The 19,925-nt window shown below is 48.6% G+C and overlaps 1 protein-coding gene across 13 annotated transcripts in view; it reads right to left on the minus strand.

Annotated features, from left to right (window-relative positions):
- MYCBP2 (MYC binding protein 2) overlaps positions 1-19,925 on the minus strand; it is a 439,899-nt gene that overhangs the window by 102,725 nt on the left and 317,249 nt on the right. For 12 of the 13 annotated variants that reach the window (XM_073580415.1, XM_073580420.1, XM_073580409.1 and 9 more), the window contains 3 exons: positions 12,587-12,811; positions 11,909-12,041; positions 10,367-10,486 (listed from right to left, as the gene is read on the minus strand). In XM_073580415.1, coding sequence (XP_073436516.1) covers positions 10,367-10,486; positions 11,909-12,041; positions 12,587-12,811 — 478 coding nt within the window. The remainder of the gene's footprint in view (positions 1-10,366; positions 10,487-11,908; positions 12,042-12,586; positions 12,812-19,925) is intronic. The other variant, XM_073580418.1, reaches the window with a different exon arrangement.

Here is a 19,925-nt window from a genome sequence, read left to right on the forward strand (position 1 = left end):
CTCCGCCACTTCCGGATGGAGTCGGTTCGCTCGGTGATAGCCTCCATGAAGGAGCAGGAATTCATGTGTTCCATAGACATCCAAGATGCCCATCTACACGTGCCCATATTTCCCGGACATCCGAAGTTCCTGTGGTTTGCGATTCACCACGAACATTATCAGTTCGTCACGCTCCCTTTTGGGCTCGCCACCGCTCCCAGGGTCTTCACGAAGATTATGGCGGCGTTGATGGCCTTGTTGAGGATCAGAGGTCTTGTTCTTTTTCCGTATCTCGACGATATTCTGATCAAGGCTCCCTCCTTTCATCAGGCCCGCCTAAGTGTGGCGATCGTTCTAGACACCCTGTCCAGTTTTGGGTGGATCGTCAACCGGAAAAAGTCCTGTCTGATCCCTACTCAACGCCTTGTGTTTCTGGGCCTTCTTTTCGACACTCGTCGGTCAAGGGTATTTCTCCCACAAGGCAAGATTCTTTCCCTGCAGCAGGGCGTCCGATCACTATAGATCGCACGGTTTTCATCTCTCAGGACAGCCATGAGGATTCTGGGGAAGATGGTGGCAGCAATAGAGGCAGTTCCCTTTGCCCAGTTTCACGCCAGGCCCCTCCAGCAGGCCATTTTGTCCAGGTGGAACAGGTCGGCTCTGTCTCTGGATCGTCCGGTTCGTCTTTCATGCCGGATCAAGCGGTCTCTCAACTGGTGGTTGACGTCTCCCCTCATTCTCTCGGGGCGGTCCTTTCTTCCCAGATTGGCACAAAGGACGCCAGCCTCATTGGCTGGGGTGCAGTGTTCCGCAATCACACTGTTCAGGGTCGATGGTCGACTCAGGAATCAGCTCTGCAGATCAATGTCCTAGAGATACGAGCGATCCTTCTGGCTCTCGTCCACTGGGAACGGCGCCTCAAGGGCCTGCCTGTCAGGATTCAAACAGACAATGCCACAGCGGTGGCGTATATCAACCGACAAGGTGGGACACGGAGTGTCTCAGCCCTGGCGGAAGTGTCCAGAATTCTTCAATGGGCAGAGACCTTTGTTCCAACAATTTCCGCGGTTCACATTCCCGGCGTGGACAACTGGGCCGCCGATTTTCTAAGCCGCGAGGGTCTCGCGGCAGGGGAATGGTCCCTACATCCGGAGGTGTTTCATCTGCTCTGCCGTCGGTGGGGAACCCCGGACGTAGACCTCATGGCGTCTCGCCTCAAAAGGAAGGTACCACAATTCGTGTCCAGGTCTCGGGACCCCCTGGCAGTGGGCGCCGACGCTCTGGCCGTTCCTTGGTCACAGTTCGAGCTCCCCTACCTGTTCCCTCCCCTGCCTCTTCTTCCCAAGCTGTTGAAGAAAATCAAGGCAGAAGGGATTCCAGTCGTCCTCATCGCCCCGAATTGGCCCAGAAGGTCTTGGTTCGCGGACATTGTCAACCTTCTCGCGGACGCCCCCTGGAAGCTTCCCGACAGGGCAGATCTGCTGTCGCAAGGCCCGATTTGCCACCCCAATTCTCGGTCGCTCAATTTAACGGCGTGGCTGTTGAGACCGAGGTTTTGAAACGGGCAGGATTCTCTGACCGAGTGATTCATACCATGATCCGCGCCAGAAAGCCTTCCTCTTCCAAGATCTATTACCGTACTTGGAAAGCCTATTTCTCCTGGTGTGAGGCCATTGACATCGCGGCCATGGTTTTTTCGCTTCCTTCTGTTCTGGCGTTTCTTCAGACAGGGCTGGATGCGGGGCTTGCTCTCAGTTCCTTGAAGGGTCAAGTTTCGGCACTGTCCATTTTATTTCAGAAGACGCTGGCCTCCCGGCCTCAGGTCAAAACCTTTCTTCAGGGTGTGGCTCACACGGTTCCTCCGTACCGAGCGCCCGTGGATCCTTGGGATCTTAATTTCGTTCTTGGGGTTCTGCAAGGTCCTCCTTTTGAACCTCTCAGGGATGTTTCCCTTGCCCTCCTTTCTTGGAAGGTGGCCTTTCTGGTGGCCATTACTTCCATCCGACGTGTGTCAGAATTAGCGGCCCTTTCTTGCCGCTCTCCCTTTTTGGTACTTCATCAGGACAAGGTAGTTCTGCGGCCTCCGCCCTCTTTACTTCCAAAGGTGGTATCTTCGTTTCACCTCAATGAGGACATTGTTCTGCCATCCTTCTGCCCGAGCCCAGCTCATCCTCGGGAGCGATCCTTGAACAAGCTGGACCTGGTCAGGGCATTGAGAGTCTATCTAGCCAGGACATCTTCCTTGCGGAAGTCAGACTCTCTGTTTATCATTCCAGACGGTGCAAGGAAAGGTCACTATTGCTCGCTGGATCAGATCGGCAATTTTGGAGGCATACCGGGTCAAGCATCGTGCAGCTCCTTCAGGGATCAGAGCGCACTCTACCCGGGCGGTGGGTGCCTCCTGGGCGGTGCGCCACAGAGCTTCCGCGCTGCAGCTTTGCAAAGCTGCAACGTGGTCTTCGGTTCACACTTTTGTGAAATTCTACAGGGTCCACACCTACGCTTCGGCGGACGCCAGCCTAGGTAGAAGGATTCTGCAGGCCGCGGTGGTGAGTCCACTGGCCTGATGGAAGTTTGTTTCCCACCCCAGGGACTGCTTTGGGACGTCCCATGGTCTCTGTGTCCCCCAATAAGGCGAACGAGAAAACAGGATTTTTTGGGTTGCTTACCGTAAAACCTGTTTTTCGGAGCCTTCATTGGGGGACACAGCACCCTCCCATGTTCTATAACTCCTGTTCTTATGTTTGTCGATTGAAAACAGAACGAACAACTCAACTGTAACCAATCTATTCCGTTACTTCTCCTACTGCTTTCTCACTAACTGAGGAATTTCCTGCCGGTCGGTGGGGTGTATACGGCGGAGGAGGAGCTAACCTTTTTTGTGCATAGTGTCAGCCTCCTAGTGGCAGCAGCATACACCCATGGTCTCTGTGTCCCCCAATGAAGGCTCCGAGAATCAGATTTTACGGTAAGCAACCCAAAAAATCCTGTTTTTGGTTACATGAAAACTTTCCTCTATCATTGAGTAGTTGTTTATACACTTGTTACCTATTGTGGAATTTTTGTACCCAGTATTTTCTATTGCTGTTTGATTCATTTATGGCTTAATGGCATACCTGGTTTAAGATCATGTTCACATAATATTTTTAGTGGCATCTCTCTTTGTGAGACTTTTCTCTGGTTTTTTAATTTTTTGTATTTGTATCTTTATAAATTATTAATAAACATTGTGTTTTTATAATTTTTTTGGATCTTTTCATTTTCCTTTGACTACTGTCATAGGAATTTTGTTTCCAATGCCTATCTGGGTAGGATAAAGGCTTAAGCCCTGATGCATTTTCCCCCCGTGCTTAGAAAAAAAACATACGTTTTACAATAACTGCAAAATTTCTAAAGTCACATTCACAGTGTTTTTGTAGTGCGTTTTCGTCAATTTTGGTATATATTTTTTTTTACGCGGCATGTTATTTCTTTAAGCATTTTTACTGTTTTTTCCCCCAATTGCATACAATAAACACAAAAGATGGATTTTTGGTTCTTACCGTAAAATCTCTTTCTTGGAGCCTTCATTGGGGGACACAGAATACCATGGGTGTATGCTGCTGCTGCTAGGAGGCTGACACTATGCAAAAACAAGAAAATTAGCTCCTCCCCGGCAGTATACACCCACCGACAGGCACCAAGCACCTCAGATGGTGAAAAAGCAGTAGGACAAGCAACGAGAAAAAACTCGAACCATATGTACCAACCCAACAAGGGACTCTAAGACCCAACACGGTACAACTGAAACAGGGAGGGTGCTGTGTCCCCCAATGAAGGCTCCAAGGAAGAGATTTTACGGTAAGAACCAAAAATCCATCTTTCTTTATCGCCTTATTGGGGGACACAGAATACCATGGGACGTCCCAAAGCAGTCCCAAGGGTGGGAACAGCAATAAGTAACGAAAGTAACTGAAAGGCTTAGGTCGGCCGGTGAGCCACCGCCGCCTGCAGAACCTTCCTACCAACCACAGCATCAGACGAGGCCTGGGTATGAACCCTGTAGAACCTCATGAAGGTGTGCAAAGATGACCAGGTTGCAGCCTTGCAAATTTGCATGGCCGAGGCCTGGTGACGAGCAGCCCACGAAGCCGCCACAGCCCGGGTGGAATGAGCTCTTACTCCCGGAGGGGGCCGCTTTTCCTGAAGACGATACGCTTCCAGAATGGTAGAACGAATCCAGCGAGCGATCGTGGATTTGGAAGCCGGAAGACCCTTCTGGCGACCTTCAGAAATGATCAGCAAGGAATCGGACAGATGAAAGGAAGAGGTCCTGGCAAGATAGACACGCAGGGCTCTAACTACGTCCAGTTTGTGGAGAGACTTCTCAAGAAGATGAGATGGAGCCGGACAAAAAGAAGGAAGGACGATATCCTCATTGATATGGAAAGCGGAAACTACCTTTGGAAGAAAAGAAGGAACGGGCCTGAGGACGGCTTTGTCCTGATGAAGAATGAGGTAAGGAGAACGACATGACAAGGCCGCCAATTCAGAAACTCTTCTGATGGATGAAATGGCGATCAAAAAGGTGACCTTCCAAGAGAGAAGGGACAAAGGAATGTCCTGGAGAGGCTCGAACGGCGCCTTCTGGAGCGCGCTAAGGACGAGGTCGAGATCCCACGGGTCTATTGGCGAACGATGAGGAGGAGCCACGTGGGAAACCCCTTGTAGAAAGGTCTTGACCTGTGGTAGAGAAGCTAGCTCTCTTTGGAAGAGGATAGAGAGAGCGGAAACCTGGCCCTTGAGCATACTGAGGGACAGACCCGCGTCTAACCCAGCCTGAAGAAACCCCAGGATAGACGGGATAGAAAAAGACATCGGGAAGACTCTTATCATCGCACCAACGGAAAAAAGCCTTCCAGTACCTATAGTAAATGCGGGAAGAGGCTGGTTTCCTGGCTCTGATCATAGTTTGAATAACCTGACTGGACAGACCTGATTCCTTCAGAATTGCGGTCTCAACGGCCATGCCGTCAAATTCAGAGACTGAGAATTCTCGTGGTAAAGGGGGCCTTGCGAGAGAAGGTCTGGACGGTCCGGAAGCCTCCAGGGAACGTCCGCGAGCATGTTGACCAGTTCCGCGTACCAAGGCCGTCTTGGCCAATCTGGAGCGACTAGAATCACTGGTACGCCTTCCGATTTTATCTTTTTGACCACCCGAGGTATCAATGCCAGAGGCGGGAACAGATACGGAAGTTGAAACTGGGACCACGGAGTCACCAGTGCGTCGCATGCGACGGCTAGAGGGTCCCTGGACCTGGCTACGAACTGCGGCACCTTGTGGTTCATCCGAGATGCCATGAGATCGACATCCGGGGTGCCCCAACGGTCGCATATCTGAGAAAACCGCGGGTGCAGGGACCATTCGCCGGACGCTAGGCCCTGGCGACTCATAAAGTCGGCTGCCCAATTTTCCACCCCTGGAATATGGACGGCGGAGATTGTCGGAACGTAACGTTCTGCCCAGCGTAGTATCTTGGCCACTTCTGACATTACTTGTTTGCTGCGCGTGCCCCCCTGATGGTTTATGTACGCCACGGCCGTGGCGTTGTCCGACTGAATACGGGCCGGCTTGCCGGAGAGGAGGGGCTGCCAGTGAAGAAGGGCCAGGAAAATTGCCCTGATCTCCAAAAGATTGATTGGAAGGAGAGACTCCTGTGGCTTCCAGCGGCCTTGGGCCGCTTTCTGATGGAACACGGCTCCCCATCCTAGAAGGCTCGCATCGGTGGTGACGATTCGCCACTGAGGCGGAAGGAAGGACCTCCCTTGGAGAACTGACGCTGGCTGTAGCCACCAAGTGAGAGACTGCCTCACTCTGAGAGGAAGCCGAATAGGACGTTCCAAGGACCTCGTGGTCTTGTCCCAGGCTGAAAGCAGAAACAGCTGAAGGGGGTGAAGGTGAAACTGCGCAAAGGGCACTGCTTCCATGGAGGCCACCATCTTCCCCAGGACCTTCATGCAGAACCGAATGGGAATGGGAGCAGGCCTCTTGAGAGTTCTGATGCCCTTGGCCAGAGTTGTAAATTTTTCCTTTGGAAGAAAAACACGGGCTAGCTCCGTGTCGAATTCCATACCCAGAAAGGTCAGACGCTGGGTGGGGATCAGAATGGACTTCTCCTTGTTGACCAGCCAACCTAGGCGGCTGAGAGTGTCCAGGGTTATCTGAAGGCTCCGGAGACAGTCCTGGCGAGACGAACCCTTGATCAAAAGATCGTCTAGATAAGGGATGATGAGGATCCCTCTGGAGCGAAGGATGGCCATGACGGTCGCCATCACCTTCGTGAAAACCCGGGGCGCTGAAGCTAGGCCGAAAGGGAGAGCTGTGAACTGAAAGTGGTCTCCCTGAAACGCAAATCGAAGATACTTCTGATGTTGCACACATATTGGAATGTGCAGATAGGCATCCCGAATGTCCACCGAGCAGAGAAATTCCCCGGGCTCCATGGAAGCAATCACCGACCGAAGAGACTCCATCCTGAAATGAAGAATCTTCACGTGGCGATTGAGCAATTTGAGGTCCAGAATAGGACGAAGAGAGCCGTCTTTCTTCGGGACTACAAAGAGATTGGAGTAGAACCCGGAAAAACGTTCGTCTGAGGGAACGGGAACAATGACTCCGGCGGAAAGAAGGGAGGAAATGGCCTGCAGAAAACCCGGAACCTGGGCCCGCTGACGCGGAGGCCGAGACCGGAAAAACCGTCTGTTCGGGAGTGAAGCAAATTCGATTTTGTAACCGGATGCGACGAGTTCTCTGACCCAAGCGTCGTCTACAACGGACAGCCAAGCATCCGTGAAAAAGGAAAGTCTGCCGCCCACCCTGGAAGAAATTCCAGGTGGGGGTGACCCGTCACTTAGACGAAAATCTGCCGGAATTGGCTCCTGCAGATCTGGAATATTGACCTCTAGATCTCCAGCGAGGAGCGGGTTTGTAGGAAGGTTTCCTCTGATCCCGCTCCCTGGTGGCAGGCGGCCGATCCTGTTGAGTGGCTCTCTCCGTGGCAGAGAAGGGACGAAAGGGCCTGAACGGTCGAAACCCCCTTCTGTTGAAAGGACGTTTTGGTCGAGACTGGGGAAGCGAAGTACTTTTACCTCCAGTGGCATCGGCAATTATCTGATCCAGCTTTGCTCCAAAGAGCCTAGAGCCATGGAATGGCAGATTGGTAAGCGACTTTTTCGAAGTAGTGTCCGCATTCCATGACTTTAGCCAAAGGACTCGGCGTACAGCTACTATGTTGCTGTTAGCCCTTGCTACGCAGCCGGCCGCGTCCAAGGAGGCGGCCAAAAGTTATTTTCCCGCCTGGTTAATCTGATCTGCAAGATCTGCCAACTCGTCTTGAGGAGCTGACGCTAAGATGCCTCTGCGAAGAATTTTTGCCCAAGCGGAAATGACCTTCGCCACCCAGGCGGATGCGAAAATAGGGCAGAGAGAGGCGCCAGAAGCCTCAAAGATAGACTTAGCCAGAGATTCAATCTGCCTGTCAGTAGGATCTTTGAGCGATGCCCCGTCTGGCAGAGAGAGCACAGTTTTTGAGGCTATCCGGGAAACTGGAGGATCTACCTCGGGAGCCTTGGACCACTTTGAGAGCAGTTCTGCGTCAAAGGGGTACAGAACGTCCAAGTACTTGCGGCCTGAGAAACGTTGCTCAGGGCGCTCCCAGTGTTTGGATAAGGTAGTGTCGAAATCGTCGTGATTGGGAAAAGTTTGAGACGGAGGTCTGGCTCGTCTAAGGAGAACAGAGCTTTCCTGAGTTGGAGCCTCATCCTGTTTAAGTTTTAGTGTTTGGAAGATAGCTGCAATAAGACTATCGACCATGTCCCGCGTTTTAGAAACGCTGTTCCCCTCTGAGCTAGCTTCCGAATGAGAATCCTCGCCTGATTGAAGATTGTCATCCGAGGAAGGAGAAGGAGGCCTGGGCGCAGAAGGGCCCTGCGAGCCCGAAGACGAAGTGGACAGAGCCCGCTTCCTAGAAGTCCTTCCCTGTCTGTCTCTCTGAAGGTCGCAGTCAGGTGCGGACGACTCACCCCGAGAGGTGGTCGGAGCAGAGGTGGCTGAGGATAGCTGAGGTAATCGTTCTAAGACCTGGACCAGCGACTGTGATACTTTTGTCAAGTCAGAAACAGACTGTGACATTGTAATGGCCCACTCCGGGGGGAGAGAGGAGGGAAGAGTGCCCTCCGCCCGGGACTCTGTGCGTTCCTGAGATGCTGACATATTTGAAGGACTGCAGGGGGGGCAGAATGGGGACGACTGACCCGATGCCCACTTCTTTTTACAGCGCGCACAGGCGTAATAGGTAGCGGTGGGCCTGACGCAGAGATCCCCTGAAGGGTTGGGCATAAGTAAACTGCACTGATTGGCTGCAGATATTAGGGAATAACTGCCGAGGGGAGCTAATCCCTGTCCCAGAGCCGAGCCTACCGAGATTCTGTGAGCAGCAGAAGAAAAATGCCGAAGTGTCCCCCAAGCAGCGCAGGAAAGAGTGGTTCAGGCATCAGGAAACGCTGTGCTGGGAGATGGGGGCGGAGCTTAGCGGCCGCGCCGTGATTGGTTAATAGCGCCTGGGGAGGGCATGTCAGAAGAGGGGGCTGGCATCCAAGAGAGAAAGAAGCCCTGTGATGGGCTAGAAAGGGCGCGCTGAAAAGAGCGCGCTCAGGAAGGGAGGAGGGAGAGCAGAGGAATTCCCCGCGCTGAGGGGAAAGTGAAAGTGCCTCCCACCGTGACGGCGCCGCAGCCCCATGCCCGACATACCGCGCTAAGGATGATCTGACAGGGTCCTGACGCTGCGGTGAGTGAGGGGATCCCCGTAGACTCCCTGGCTAGAGCAGGGAAAGTGAAGGAAGGCAAGCGCTGAGCGCGCGACAGGCAGAAAAGGGCGGGAGATTTAAACTTGTGGAACTGCAAAACCAGGTCCCTTCTTCTCCCATGTCACTGGAGCTTATGCGGGGCTGGAGGGAACGTACAGGCACTTACCTGACGTCCCAGAAGAGGATGACCACAGGGGCCCACGGGGAAACGGCAGGCCGCTGGGAGGGGAAGGAGTCCTCTGTACCCGCATCCTGCAGAAGACGGCTTGAAACACCTGCGATCGCCGTCTTCCTCTCAGCCCTGTCCCGAGAAAGGGGTGAGGAGGGGGAATCGGCAAGGACCAGCCACCAGTCCGTAACCCTTGTCACCAGAAGGTGATAAGGGAAAAGTCCTGCCTGCGGTACTGAGAGTTGCGATGTGGGTGACACCACACTGCTCGCTCAGCCGCATGATATGGGAAATCAGAGTGATAAATATACTCTGTTTCCCGATGGAAAAGGACCTAAAAGAGAAAAGAGGGAAAAATTAAAAAGTTCAAACTAAACTTGAAAGGAAAATTGGATTAAAACTGCGGATCTGGGGAGATCCCGGTCCGCCTCCTACAGACACTAAGCACAAACTGAGGTGCTTGGTGCCTGTCGGTGGGTGTATACTGCCGGGGAGGAGCTAATTTTCTTGTTTTTGCATAGTGTCAGCCTCCTAGCAGCAGCAGCATACACCCATGGTATTCTGTGTCCCCCAATAAGGCGATAAAGTAAAAGCATTTAATTTCCAATGTGGTTTTCTCCCAATAGTACTCATTTTTTATGCAGAAATGAAAATATCAAAAAAGCTAAGTGTGAACATACCATTGAATTGTTTATATACTATGTATAAAAGGTCTACATTAAATCCATGTAGTGAGTGTGTTTGATATTCTGTATAACTCACCCCTGGATACTGGTCCTGTTTATGGACATGTATGCCAAGAAAAGCTCTTGTCAAATGCCTCTGGATGTATGCAAGAAAACCTTGTATGCCTATTCTGGATACTGTTGTGTTTCATCGCATTGTCTACTATACCACTCAACTTAAATGGTCGCGCACCTTTTGGCCCAAGTCAGCTTAATAAGATGCTGTGGACACGATTAGTATGAATGCAAGAAAAAACTCCTAATCTAAACAAAGGCAATATGGTAAGGGTAAGGGCACACGTAGTTTTTAGGTTGTGCGGATTTTGTTGGAAAATCCGCAGGACAAAAGTCCTGCGGTTTACCTGCGGATTAGCCTGCGGTTTCACACCTCATAATGATAAGGTGTGAAACCGCAGCGGAAACCGCACAAAGAATTGACATGCTGCGGATTGTAACCTGTAGCAAAACCGCGCAGAAAAATCCGCAGCATGTGCACTGCGTTTTTTTTCCCATAGGAAATAAAGGTACTGTAAAATGCAGCCAAAACTGCTGCGAATCCACAGCGTGTGCACATAACCTCATGTGAACACAGCCTTTATCATGTTCACTCTTGGCACTGGAAACAAAAGCAAATTGGACAGAATCATACCGTTATTTCCAAGACCATAATCAAATCCTGGCACGATGTTTCCACTTGCTGTACGGCGAAATATCTGAATGGAAAATGGGCTTGGAGGCGGCGTCTGAGATCCCTGATCCAAAGGTTGCTCTGCAGGAAGGAGAACCAGAAAGATTACTCAGTTACTGCTAAATCACCACGCTCAAGTGAAAAGCAAGATGCCTTTACATCTATAGGGCTACATGAATACTCAGCTGTTTAATGATTTTTTTTTTGGCCCCAGCAGAAACAAAAGTGTCTATTGTCTTAATCCGTTCCCATGCTGCATGCCCACGTGGGTTTTCTGCAAGTGAGAGCCGCATGGTTTCTACTTCGGTACTGAGCTATAGAACGGTTTTCTGAATACTGAGCACCACAGGGCCTGATTCATGGATACCTTATTCAGACTCACTCCAGACCACCTTTCCTTTTAGAAAACATGCAACTTCTTGCTTTGAAGTCGCAAAACGGGGCACACAAAACAAAACATTTTGGTTTAATTTTACGGTAGAAAAATGTCAACAAATACCACAAGACAGAAAAAAAAAAAAAAAAAAAAAAAAAAAAATCAGGCCCACAGACTTGTTAGACAATAATACAAATCTTAGGCTTTGTTTAAAAACAACAAAGCTTAAGAGGAGGTGGCAAAAAACCTGATGTCTGATCCCATTTGAGAGCAACAAAGGAAAAGGAGTAGCAGCAAGCCACACGCAGTAAATTTATATATAATGTTTATTATGACTTTGATTATAGTTTGGGAGAGCTTGATGTGAATATGCTCTTGGCCATATTATGTACGGTATAGTGTGTTTTTTGATTACTGTTAAAGTCTCATCTGAGAGCATCGCCGCGCAGGCACGCTTAATCCAGTGATGTGTCACTTACTAAGCTGCTTGTGGATATTGATAAAAATCAGTTTTACATGCTGTCGATCTAGCTGTTCGCTGAATGCTGGGCTCTGAATAGCCCCGCCCACACCGCTGATTGACAGGTTTGTGTGTAATACTGTACATAAGCAGTAAGCTGCCAATCAGCATTGGGGGCAGGGTTATACAGAGCTCATAAATATGCTTGACTACCTGGCAGTGGGTTTACTACTCCTCTAGTGATACTGTTTAAATTAGCAGGAGATTTATCAAAACTACACTAAGCCGCACAGTAAGTGATCCGTTATGGTCTCTGTCCCTCCATTATTCTGCTCTCAGATTAGGTGTCAGGTTCCCTTTAAGAGGATACTCCCAGGAAGCAGGGAGGCTGGGAAGCGGTGCGCTCCTGAAGAATGAGGAGGATACAAACCCTTTCAATAACAATGTACTGCATTGAACACAAAAATCTTGAAAGCTTGATACACATGATGACAATACACAGGACAGTAAGCAGGGCAAAAAAATTATTTATATACAAGCTTTTATTTTATTAATTTTAAAGGTGATTGCTCAGTTATCTTGATTGGCGCAAAACACCTTTCAGAAATTCAATTATAACAAAGGTTATAATAAAGTATATTATATCAAAGAAAGGTTGTAAACTTGCCATCCTCATGACGGAGGTATTGATTTCCACCAGCATCTCTAGCCAAGGACCAAGCCTCCCCTTCATCATTCTCACAGAATTCTACCATGCTGTTCTTGTCCAGCTGTACCCATGTACCTTCTGAACTGACCACCTGGTACAGAGACAGAAACCACAAGATTCATGGAGTTCATGCAATTGCAGCGCCTAATATGATGAAAATTAATGACTGCATGCTAAGGTACTGGCATGGTCTGCCAAGCGTAGAAATATACAGGCATTTTTGTGAACATCGGTATTTAAGGCAGAAGCATAACAGCCAGCAGAACAACAATCCAGCACAAAAGGCAAGCTTTGCATGTCCCAATTTAAACCACCACATCCACATATTTCAGAAGTGGATCGAGAATTCGCATGACACACTACATCCTGGAGCGGAATGCATGAACGCTGAAAATCACATTACAGAAGGAAAGTCAATTGGCAAGTTCATCTTTAACTTGCACCCATACCATTATATTAGTTTACAGCTGTCCAGATTAACGTTATTTTCAAGAATTGGGGTTAGTGAATACGCTATCAAATTTGCAAAATTCGCATATATTAGCACAATATGAAAACAAAACATGGAAAGAAGAAATGAAAGGGTAAATTACTTTAGCATTTGCAAGACAAAAGCAGTTTAATACAAGTCCATACCTCGCCGACAGCCTTGACTTTGTTTCCCAGTACTAACATTCCAATTGGGATACCTCTTAGGTTTGGGCAGCTTCTGATGTTATGACCGGATGGCCCAGTTTTCACTACCTTGTAGAATCCCGGCCCGCCCCGGAGTACTGGGACCTCATGCTCTCGCATGGTCATCTCTTGGGTACAGCGGACATTGAAATCTTTCATCAAATCCTCTGCATTTGCTGCCTGCTCCTGAAAAAGAAAACAAAACAAAAGATCTATCAAACTGTCCAGAGCGTTACTGGTAAAATGCAAGATATATGATCAAATATCAGTTCAAGAATGTGGCATACGGTCCTTTGTCCATCCAAAGTCAAAAATAGCAACATCTCCTACTTCGTATGATCCAGGTTTCTGCTCTAACACAAGTAGGTGTATGCGAGTCCACCAAGTGTTCCAGGATTCTGCCATGTACGGAATACAATATAGAATACACTCTGGTTCATGACAAAAGACTGGATCACATACAGACTACAGACCGCCTGTACTGACAGACAAGGAATAACTTGGTTACTCACCGATAACGGTGTTTCTTGGAACCCATGACAGCACCACGGAGAGAGGGGATCCGCCCTTCAAGGACAGGAACCTACAGATAAAAAGGGCGGTACCTCTCCTCCGCCTTCAGTTGGTTACAGAGCATCAGAGGGCCTCCAGGATAGTTAGACAACAGAATTATAAACACCATATCATACTGCTTATTTATCAAAAGCACCGTGCCTAAACGAAAACACTCTACTAATATTAACACGTGCACACCACACTCGTGAAGGGGAGGGGAATAAGCGGGTGCTGTCATGGGCTCCGAGAAACACCGTTATCGGTGAGTAGCTAAGTTATTCTCTCTCACCCATGACAGCACCACGGAGAGAATTACAGAGATTGGTAGCTTAGGGAGGAACCACCGCCTGAAGGACCCTTCTCCCGAAGGTCAGGTCAGACGTAGAGGCTAGATCTAATCTATAGTGCCTGAAAAAGGTCAAAGGTAATGACCAGGTAGCCGCCTTACAGATTTGTTCTATTGATACCTCAGATCTTTCAGCCCATGAGGTCGCCATTGCCCTTGTGGAATGGGCTCTCAGCCCCTCCGGGATAGTATTTCCACTGGATGAGTATGCCTGGGCAATCACATCCCTTATCCACCTTGCCAGGGTACTCTTGGATGCCTTGAGCCCCTTCCGAGGACCCTGGAAACACACAAAGAGAGAGCCTTCCTTCCTACATTTTTTGGTGGCCTCTAAGTACTGTACTAGGCACCTTTTAACATCTAAAGTGTGGAATTTTTCTTCCCCCTTATTTTTTGGATTTGGGCAGAAGGAAGGAAGGACTACCTCTTGGGACCTGTGGAAATGTGATGACACTTTAGGTAAATAGGCCGGGTCAGGTTTTAGGATGACCCTATCCTCTAGAATTTTTGTAAAAGGAGGCCTTGCTGATAAGGCTTGGATATCGCTCACTCTTCGGGCTGATGTTAGTGCCACCAGAAGCACCGTTTTAAGTGATAGGATTTTTAGGGGTGCCGAGTGAATTGGTTCGAACGGAGGGCCTGTCAGTGTTGATAGTACAAGATTCAGGTCCCATGACGGTAACCTTTGACTAGCTATTGGCCTAGATCTGATTGCGGCCTTAATAAATCATGCTACCCAAGGGTCACCTGCCACATCATGGTTATAGAGGGCGCCTAACGCCGCTATTTGTACTTTTAATGTGTTAACCGCCAGACCCTGTTCTAGGCCCTTTTGTAGAAATTCTAGGATCTTATCAATCTGCACTCCGTCCTGGACCTTTGCCCTAGAAGTGGATAGGAATTTTTTCCATGTCCTGCCGTAAGCTCTCATTGTAACCAGTTTCCTACTTTTTTGTAATGTAGTTATAAGGTTCTCTGAAAACCCCCTGTCCCTCATTAGTGCCCTCTCAAATTCCATGCTGTTAAATGGAGGTTCAGTGCCAGAGGATATAACACTGGGCCCTGCGATAGCAAGTCCGGAAGATCCGGTAGGATCCATGGGTGAGTTTACTGAGAGCATTCTTAGCCAGGAAAACCAGGTTCTTTTGGGCCAGAAAGGGGCTATCAGTATCAATCTTGCCCCTTCCTCCCTGACTTTCCTTAGGACCACTGGAATGAGCATGATTGGGGGAAAGGCATATGTTAGACTCTGTGTCCACGGGAGCATAAACGCGTCCAGAGTTAGAGGATTCCCTCTGGGATCTAGGGAGCAGAAGGTTTCTACTTTTTTGTTTTTGAAATCGGCAAACAGATCTACATCCGGTGTCCCCCACATTTTTACAATCTGCCGAAAAATGGACCCCTTTAGTACCCATTCCCCTTGTCGTAACTGGGTGCGGCTCAGAAAGTCTGCCCTTTGATTCTCTGCACCCTGGATGTGTAGGGCTGATAAAGATATCAGGTTTGCCTCCGCTAGTTTGAGGACTCTGGCGGATGTGTCCATTAGGGCTTGGGACCTGGTTCCCCCGTGATGATTTAAATAGGCCACTGTGACTCGATTGTCCGAAAGAATGCGGACATGGTGATTCTGGAGCAGGGGTAGGAAGTGTGTTAGTGCATAGCCTACTGCTAGAAGCTCTTTTTGGTTTGAGGAGGCTTTTAATTCTTGATCTCCCCACACGTCCTGAGCTACCTCGTTGTTCATGTGTGCTCCCCATCCCGTGAGACTGGCATCCGTTGTCACTATGTGTGTTATCTTTGTTACCAAGGGGATCCCTTTGGACAGATTTTCCTGGTTTCCCCACCAAGCTAGGGAATGAATAGTTCTTGAATTTAGGGTAATACAACCCTCTAGGTATCCCCCTATTGCTGCCTGGTTGGCTAATACGTCCCACTGGAGATCTCTCGTGTGTAACTGAGCCCATTGAACTGCTGGCAGGCAGGCGGATAGGGAACCCAGCAGTGACATAGCTTTCCTTAATGTCATAGAGGGATTTTGGATTGCTCTTGCTGTAATTTGAACGATTTTCTCCTTCTTGTGGTCTGGGAGGCGATACTCCTGAATGTTTGAGTCCAGTATTAGGCCCAAGAATTCTTGTACCCTGCTGGGCTCCAATCTTGATTTTTTTTAGATTTAGAAGCCAGCCTAGACCTTGTAGAGTGTCCATCACCCTGTCCCTCTGTTCTCTGCATTTTTGCGCCGAGCTGCCTGCTATTAGGAAATCGTCTAGATACGTCTTGTTCCCTTATATGAGCCATCATCTCTGCTACTATTTTGATAAATACCCGCGGGGCTATCGATACTCCGAACGGCAGGGCTCTGTACTGGAATTCTTTGACCTTGCCCTTCATTGAGACGGCTAACCTGAGATATTTTCTGGAGTCTTTGTGTATAGGGACGTGATAATAGGCGTCGCTTAGATCTAACACCGTCATGTAGCAGTTTGGGAACAGGATTTTGGTGGTGGACCTGATCGACTCCATTTTGAAGCTCTGATTCCTGACGTATTCGTTTAACTTTTTCAGGTTTATGATCGTTCGAAAGGTGCCGTCCGGTTTGGTTACTAAAAAAAGCGGGGAGTAGAACCCTCTGCCCATATCTTGCAGGGGAACCTTCCTGGAGGACTCCTTTTTTACTAGGCCTAGGACCTCGCTTTCCAGCGCTTCCTGTTCTCTCATACTGGATCTCAGCGGCGTTATTACATACTTTTGGGGTGGAAGAGAGAGAAAGTCTATTTTTAGGCCCTCCTGGATTAGGTTTACTATCCATGGGTTGTTTGAGATTCTCCTCCAGGCTGGAAGAAAAAGGGTTAACCTTCCCCCCACCCTCGGCGTACTGTCACTTGGGGGGCTTTTTGTCCCGGGAGGAGTTACTAAAGAAGAACCCTCTATCTTCTTTTGTCATCCCATTTTTGTTCCCTCGGTGGTCTCCTCTGAAAAAACCTCCTATTCCGAAAGGGTCTTTTAAATGCTGCTGGCCCCAAATTTGGGAACCCTTTCTTCTTATCCCCTGCTTTCTGGAGGATATCATCTAATGTCTTCCCACCATAGTGTTCTTCGGGCCGCGTTTGAAAGTGCTGCTGTTTTGGACGATAGCCAGACTGAATCGGCCGATGAGTCTGCTAAGAAGGCAGCCGCTCCCATTATTACTGGGATAGAATCTAAGATCTTTTCCCTTGGTGTCCCTTCCCTCAGCTGTTTCTCAAGTTGGTCCACCCACACCATTAGGGCCCTTGAAGTACATGTCGCCGCTATGGCTGGCCTGAGGTTACCGCCTGCTGACTCCCATGCCCCCTTTAGAAAGGTATCTGCCTTTTTATCTAGGGGGTCCCTGAGGGTGCCCATGTCCTCAAAGGGAAGAGCGAATTTCTTTGAGGCCTTTGCGACTGCTACGTCGAGCTTCGGGGCTTTATCCCAAGACGTAGATGCCTCCTCTTCAAAGGGATATTTGCTTTTAAGGGAAGGGACCGTAGTATTTTTCCTGTCTGGCTTATCCCATTCTTTTTTTGATTAGACCCTTGACAATTTCGTTAAGCGGAAATACTCTCCGTTTTTTCTGGCCCAGTCCCCCGAACATTATGTCCTGGACTGTTTTATTTGGCCTGGGGTTCAATACCCCCATGGTAGACCTTACAGCTTTTACTAGTTTGTCTACCTCTTCTAGGGGAAAACAGTGACGCCCTCCTGTTTCCTCGTCTGAGGAGCCGGATTCTGAGAATTTAGACGATATTTCTCCGGACATGGAAGAGTCTGACTGGGAGGTTTCTATCGTGTCTTTCTTCCTCGTTTTGTCCCTATGCTTAAGTGATACGAGGGCGCTCTGGACCTCTGATTTGATTGCGACCCTTAGGTCGGATGCGAAATCCGGAGTCTCCTGACAAAGAATCTCTTTTGTGCAGGGCTCACATAGTTTTTTCTCCCATGATACCGGTAGGGGTCTAGTGCAAGTGGGGCATTCCCTGTTCTTTTTCGTTTTCTTCTTTCCCTAAGGGAGAGGGATTTGTATTACAAAGGTGAACATTCACGAAGATCACTTACCCCCAAAAGGTGCGCGGCTGCAGGTACCGGTTTGGGAGACGGAGTCAGGTCCTGTAAAGGCTGACCACCTGGTGGCGATTTGCTTCTTGCTGCTGATGTACTATGCCGCGTGAAGTGACTGCTGGAACGGCTCTCTCTGTTTCGTTCCTTTTGTCGGTGGTGCTGCTGCTGCTTGAGCTGCTGTCTGGCATGCTGCTCCTGTTGTTGGTCGCTATCCTCCATTATTAGGATCGCTTCCAGCCAGGAGTTTCTGCAGCCACATCTTTAAATTTGCCGCCCCCGTGACGTCACCGCTCCCATCCTGCATCGCGCTGGTCGGGGAGCGCACTCCTGCGCATGCGCCTGATTCAGGGTCCCGGAAGTCCGCCTCTACTTCCGGGGCAGCGGCCATCTTGGTACTCTCCGTACCATGGCGCTGCCCGCACTTCCACCGGGTCCCCGCGAGCCCCAATCTCCTTTCCGGAGCGGCAACTCCGGCGTTCCCCCCCCCACCCCGCTCACCCGGTTGGCGGCTTCGGGCACCGTTCCTGCTGCGACAGGGGCCTCCCTGACTCTCTTGAAACGCAGGTTCGCCGTACTGTGGGTCCCCCAGTCAGGGACAGGAACCCATCTGAAGGCGGAGGAGAGGTACCGCCCTTTTTATCTGTAAGTTCCTGTCCCTGAAGGGCAGATCCCCTCTCTCCGTGGTGCTGTCATGGGTGAGAGAGAACTGCCAGTGAGCGAAATTCTTCAGAAAATCCCGGTTAATCACACACTGCTGATAACGCCATTATATAATCTAATGCCGATATATGCAGAGATTACCACTCCCTGTTTAAATTTTTTATGATAAATTAATTTAAGAATTTTTCATGTCAGTATTTGTAATAAAAACCTAAATAAATTGCAGTTTTCACTCTAATCAACTGATACTTCTTGTTCTGCAGGTATCATCTTTTAGATGTCATCTCGATATCATCACAGGCAAGATAGCAATAAGATATACTGTAAATGCAGATGTGGGATTCACCCTTAACTACAGATGATAGTCAGGCACTAGTGATGAGAGAACATGCTCGGATAAGGAGTTATAAGTGTTTGAAAATTATGGTAGAGTCCCTGTGCCTGCGATCCTTGCATATATTGCGGCTGTCGTACAGCCGTGGGGACTCAAACATATTATTCGAGCACTCCGAAGTCACTCGGCTAGCACCAGAGCAGGCTCAGATAATGACATATCCAAGCACAATCACTCATCACTATTAGGCACAGCTCACCTCCTTCACCTCCCTGTACAATAATTTCACAGGTCACAGAGCAAGCCAAGTAAGCTCTCATATAAAAGTCAATTTACATTTCCAGACCACTATAGTCTGGTTTGTTTAACTTCCAATCATGTACAGAAAATAAAAAAAAATAAATCTACAATCAGAAAATAAAACCAATGTGAGTGTAGTGTGATTACAGATTTAAGAGATGTCATATCTATACTTTCACCCAACAACAGAATTTTTGAGGAATACAATTTTGGAACTTCCACTGCTGCCATTATTCGTGTTTTTGGCAGTAGAACTTACTTACATGCTCAAAAAACAAAAAAAAACAAACCCTTATATACAGTTGTGTCAAAAAGTGTTTGCCCCCTTCCTGATATCCTATTCTTTTGCAGGTTTGTCACACTTAAATGTTTAAGATCAACAAACATATTTAAAATTTTAGATAGCGATAATACAATTAAACACAAAATGCCATTTTTAAAAGAAGGCCTTTATTATATTAAGGGAAAAAGATATCCACAACTACAGGGCCCTGTGTGAAAAAGTGATTGCCCACTAAACTTAACTGGTTGGGCCACCCTTAGCAGCAACAACTGCAATAAAGCATTTGCAAAAACTGGCAATGAGTCTTTTACAATACTCCGGAGGCATTCTGACCCACTCATCTTTGCGAAACTGTTGTAATTCAGCCACATTGGAGGGTTTCCAAACATGAACCACATTTTTAAGGTCATGTCAGAGCATCTCAGTCGGATTAAGGTCAGGACTTTGACTAGGCGGCTTCAAAGTCTTAATTTTGTTTTTCTTAAGCCATTCAGAGGTGGACTTGCTGGTGTGTTTTGAATCATTGTTCCTGCTGCATAACCTAAGTGCGCTTCAGTTTGAGGTCACGAACAGATGGCCGGACATTCTCCTTTCAGACTTTTTTTGGTAGACAGCAAAGTTCATGGTTTCATTTACCACAAGTCTTCCAGGTCCTGAAGCAGCAAAACAGCCCCAGACCACACTACCCACCACTATATTTTACTGTTGGTATGATGTTCCTTTTCTGAAATGATGTGTTACT

The sequence above is a fragment of the Dendrobates tinctorius genome, unplaced genomic scaffold (genome assembly GCF_039654945.1).
Source record: "Dendrobates tinctorius isolate UK_male_01 unplaced genomic scaffold, ASM3965494v1 ptg000064l, whole genome shotgun sequence".
NCBI classification, from domain to species: Eukaryota; Metazoa; Chordata; class Amphibia; order Anura; family Dendrobatidae; genus Dendrobates; species Dendrobates tinctorius.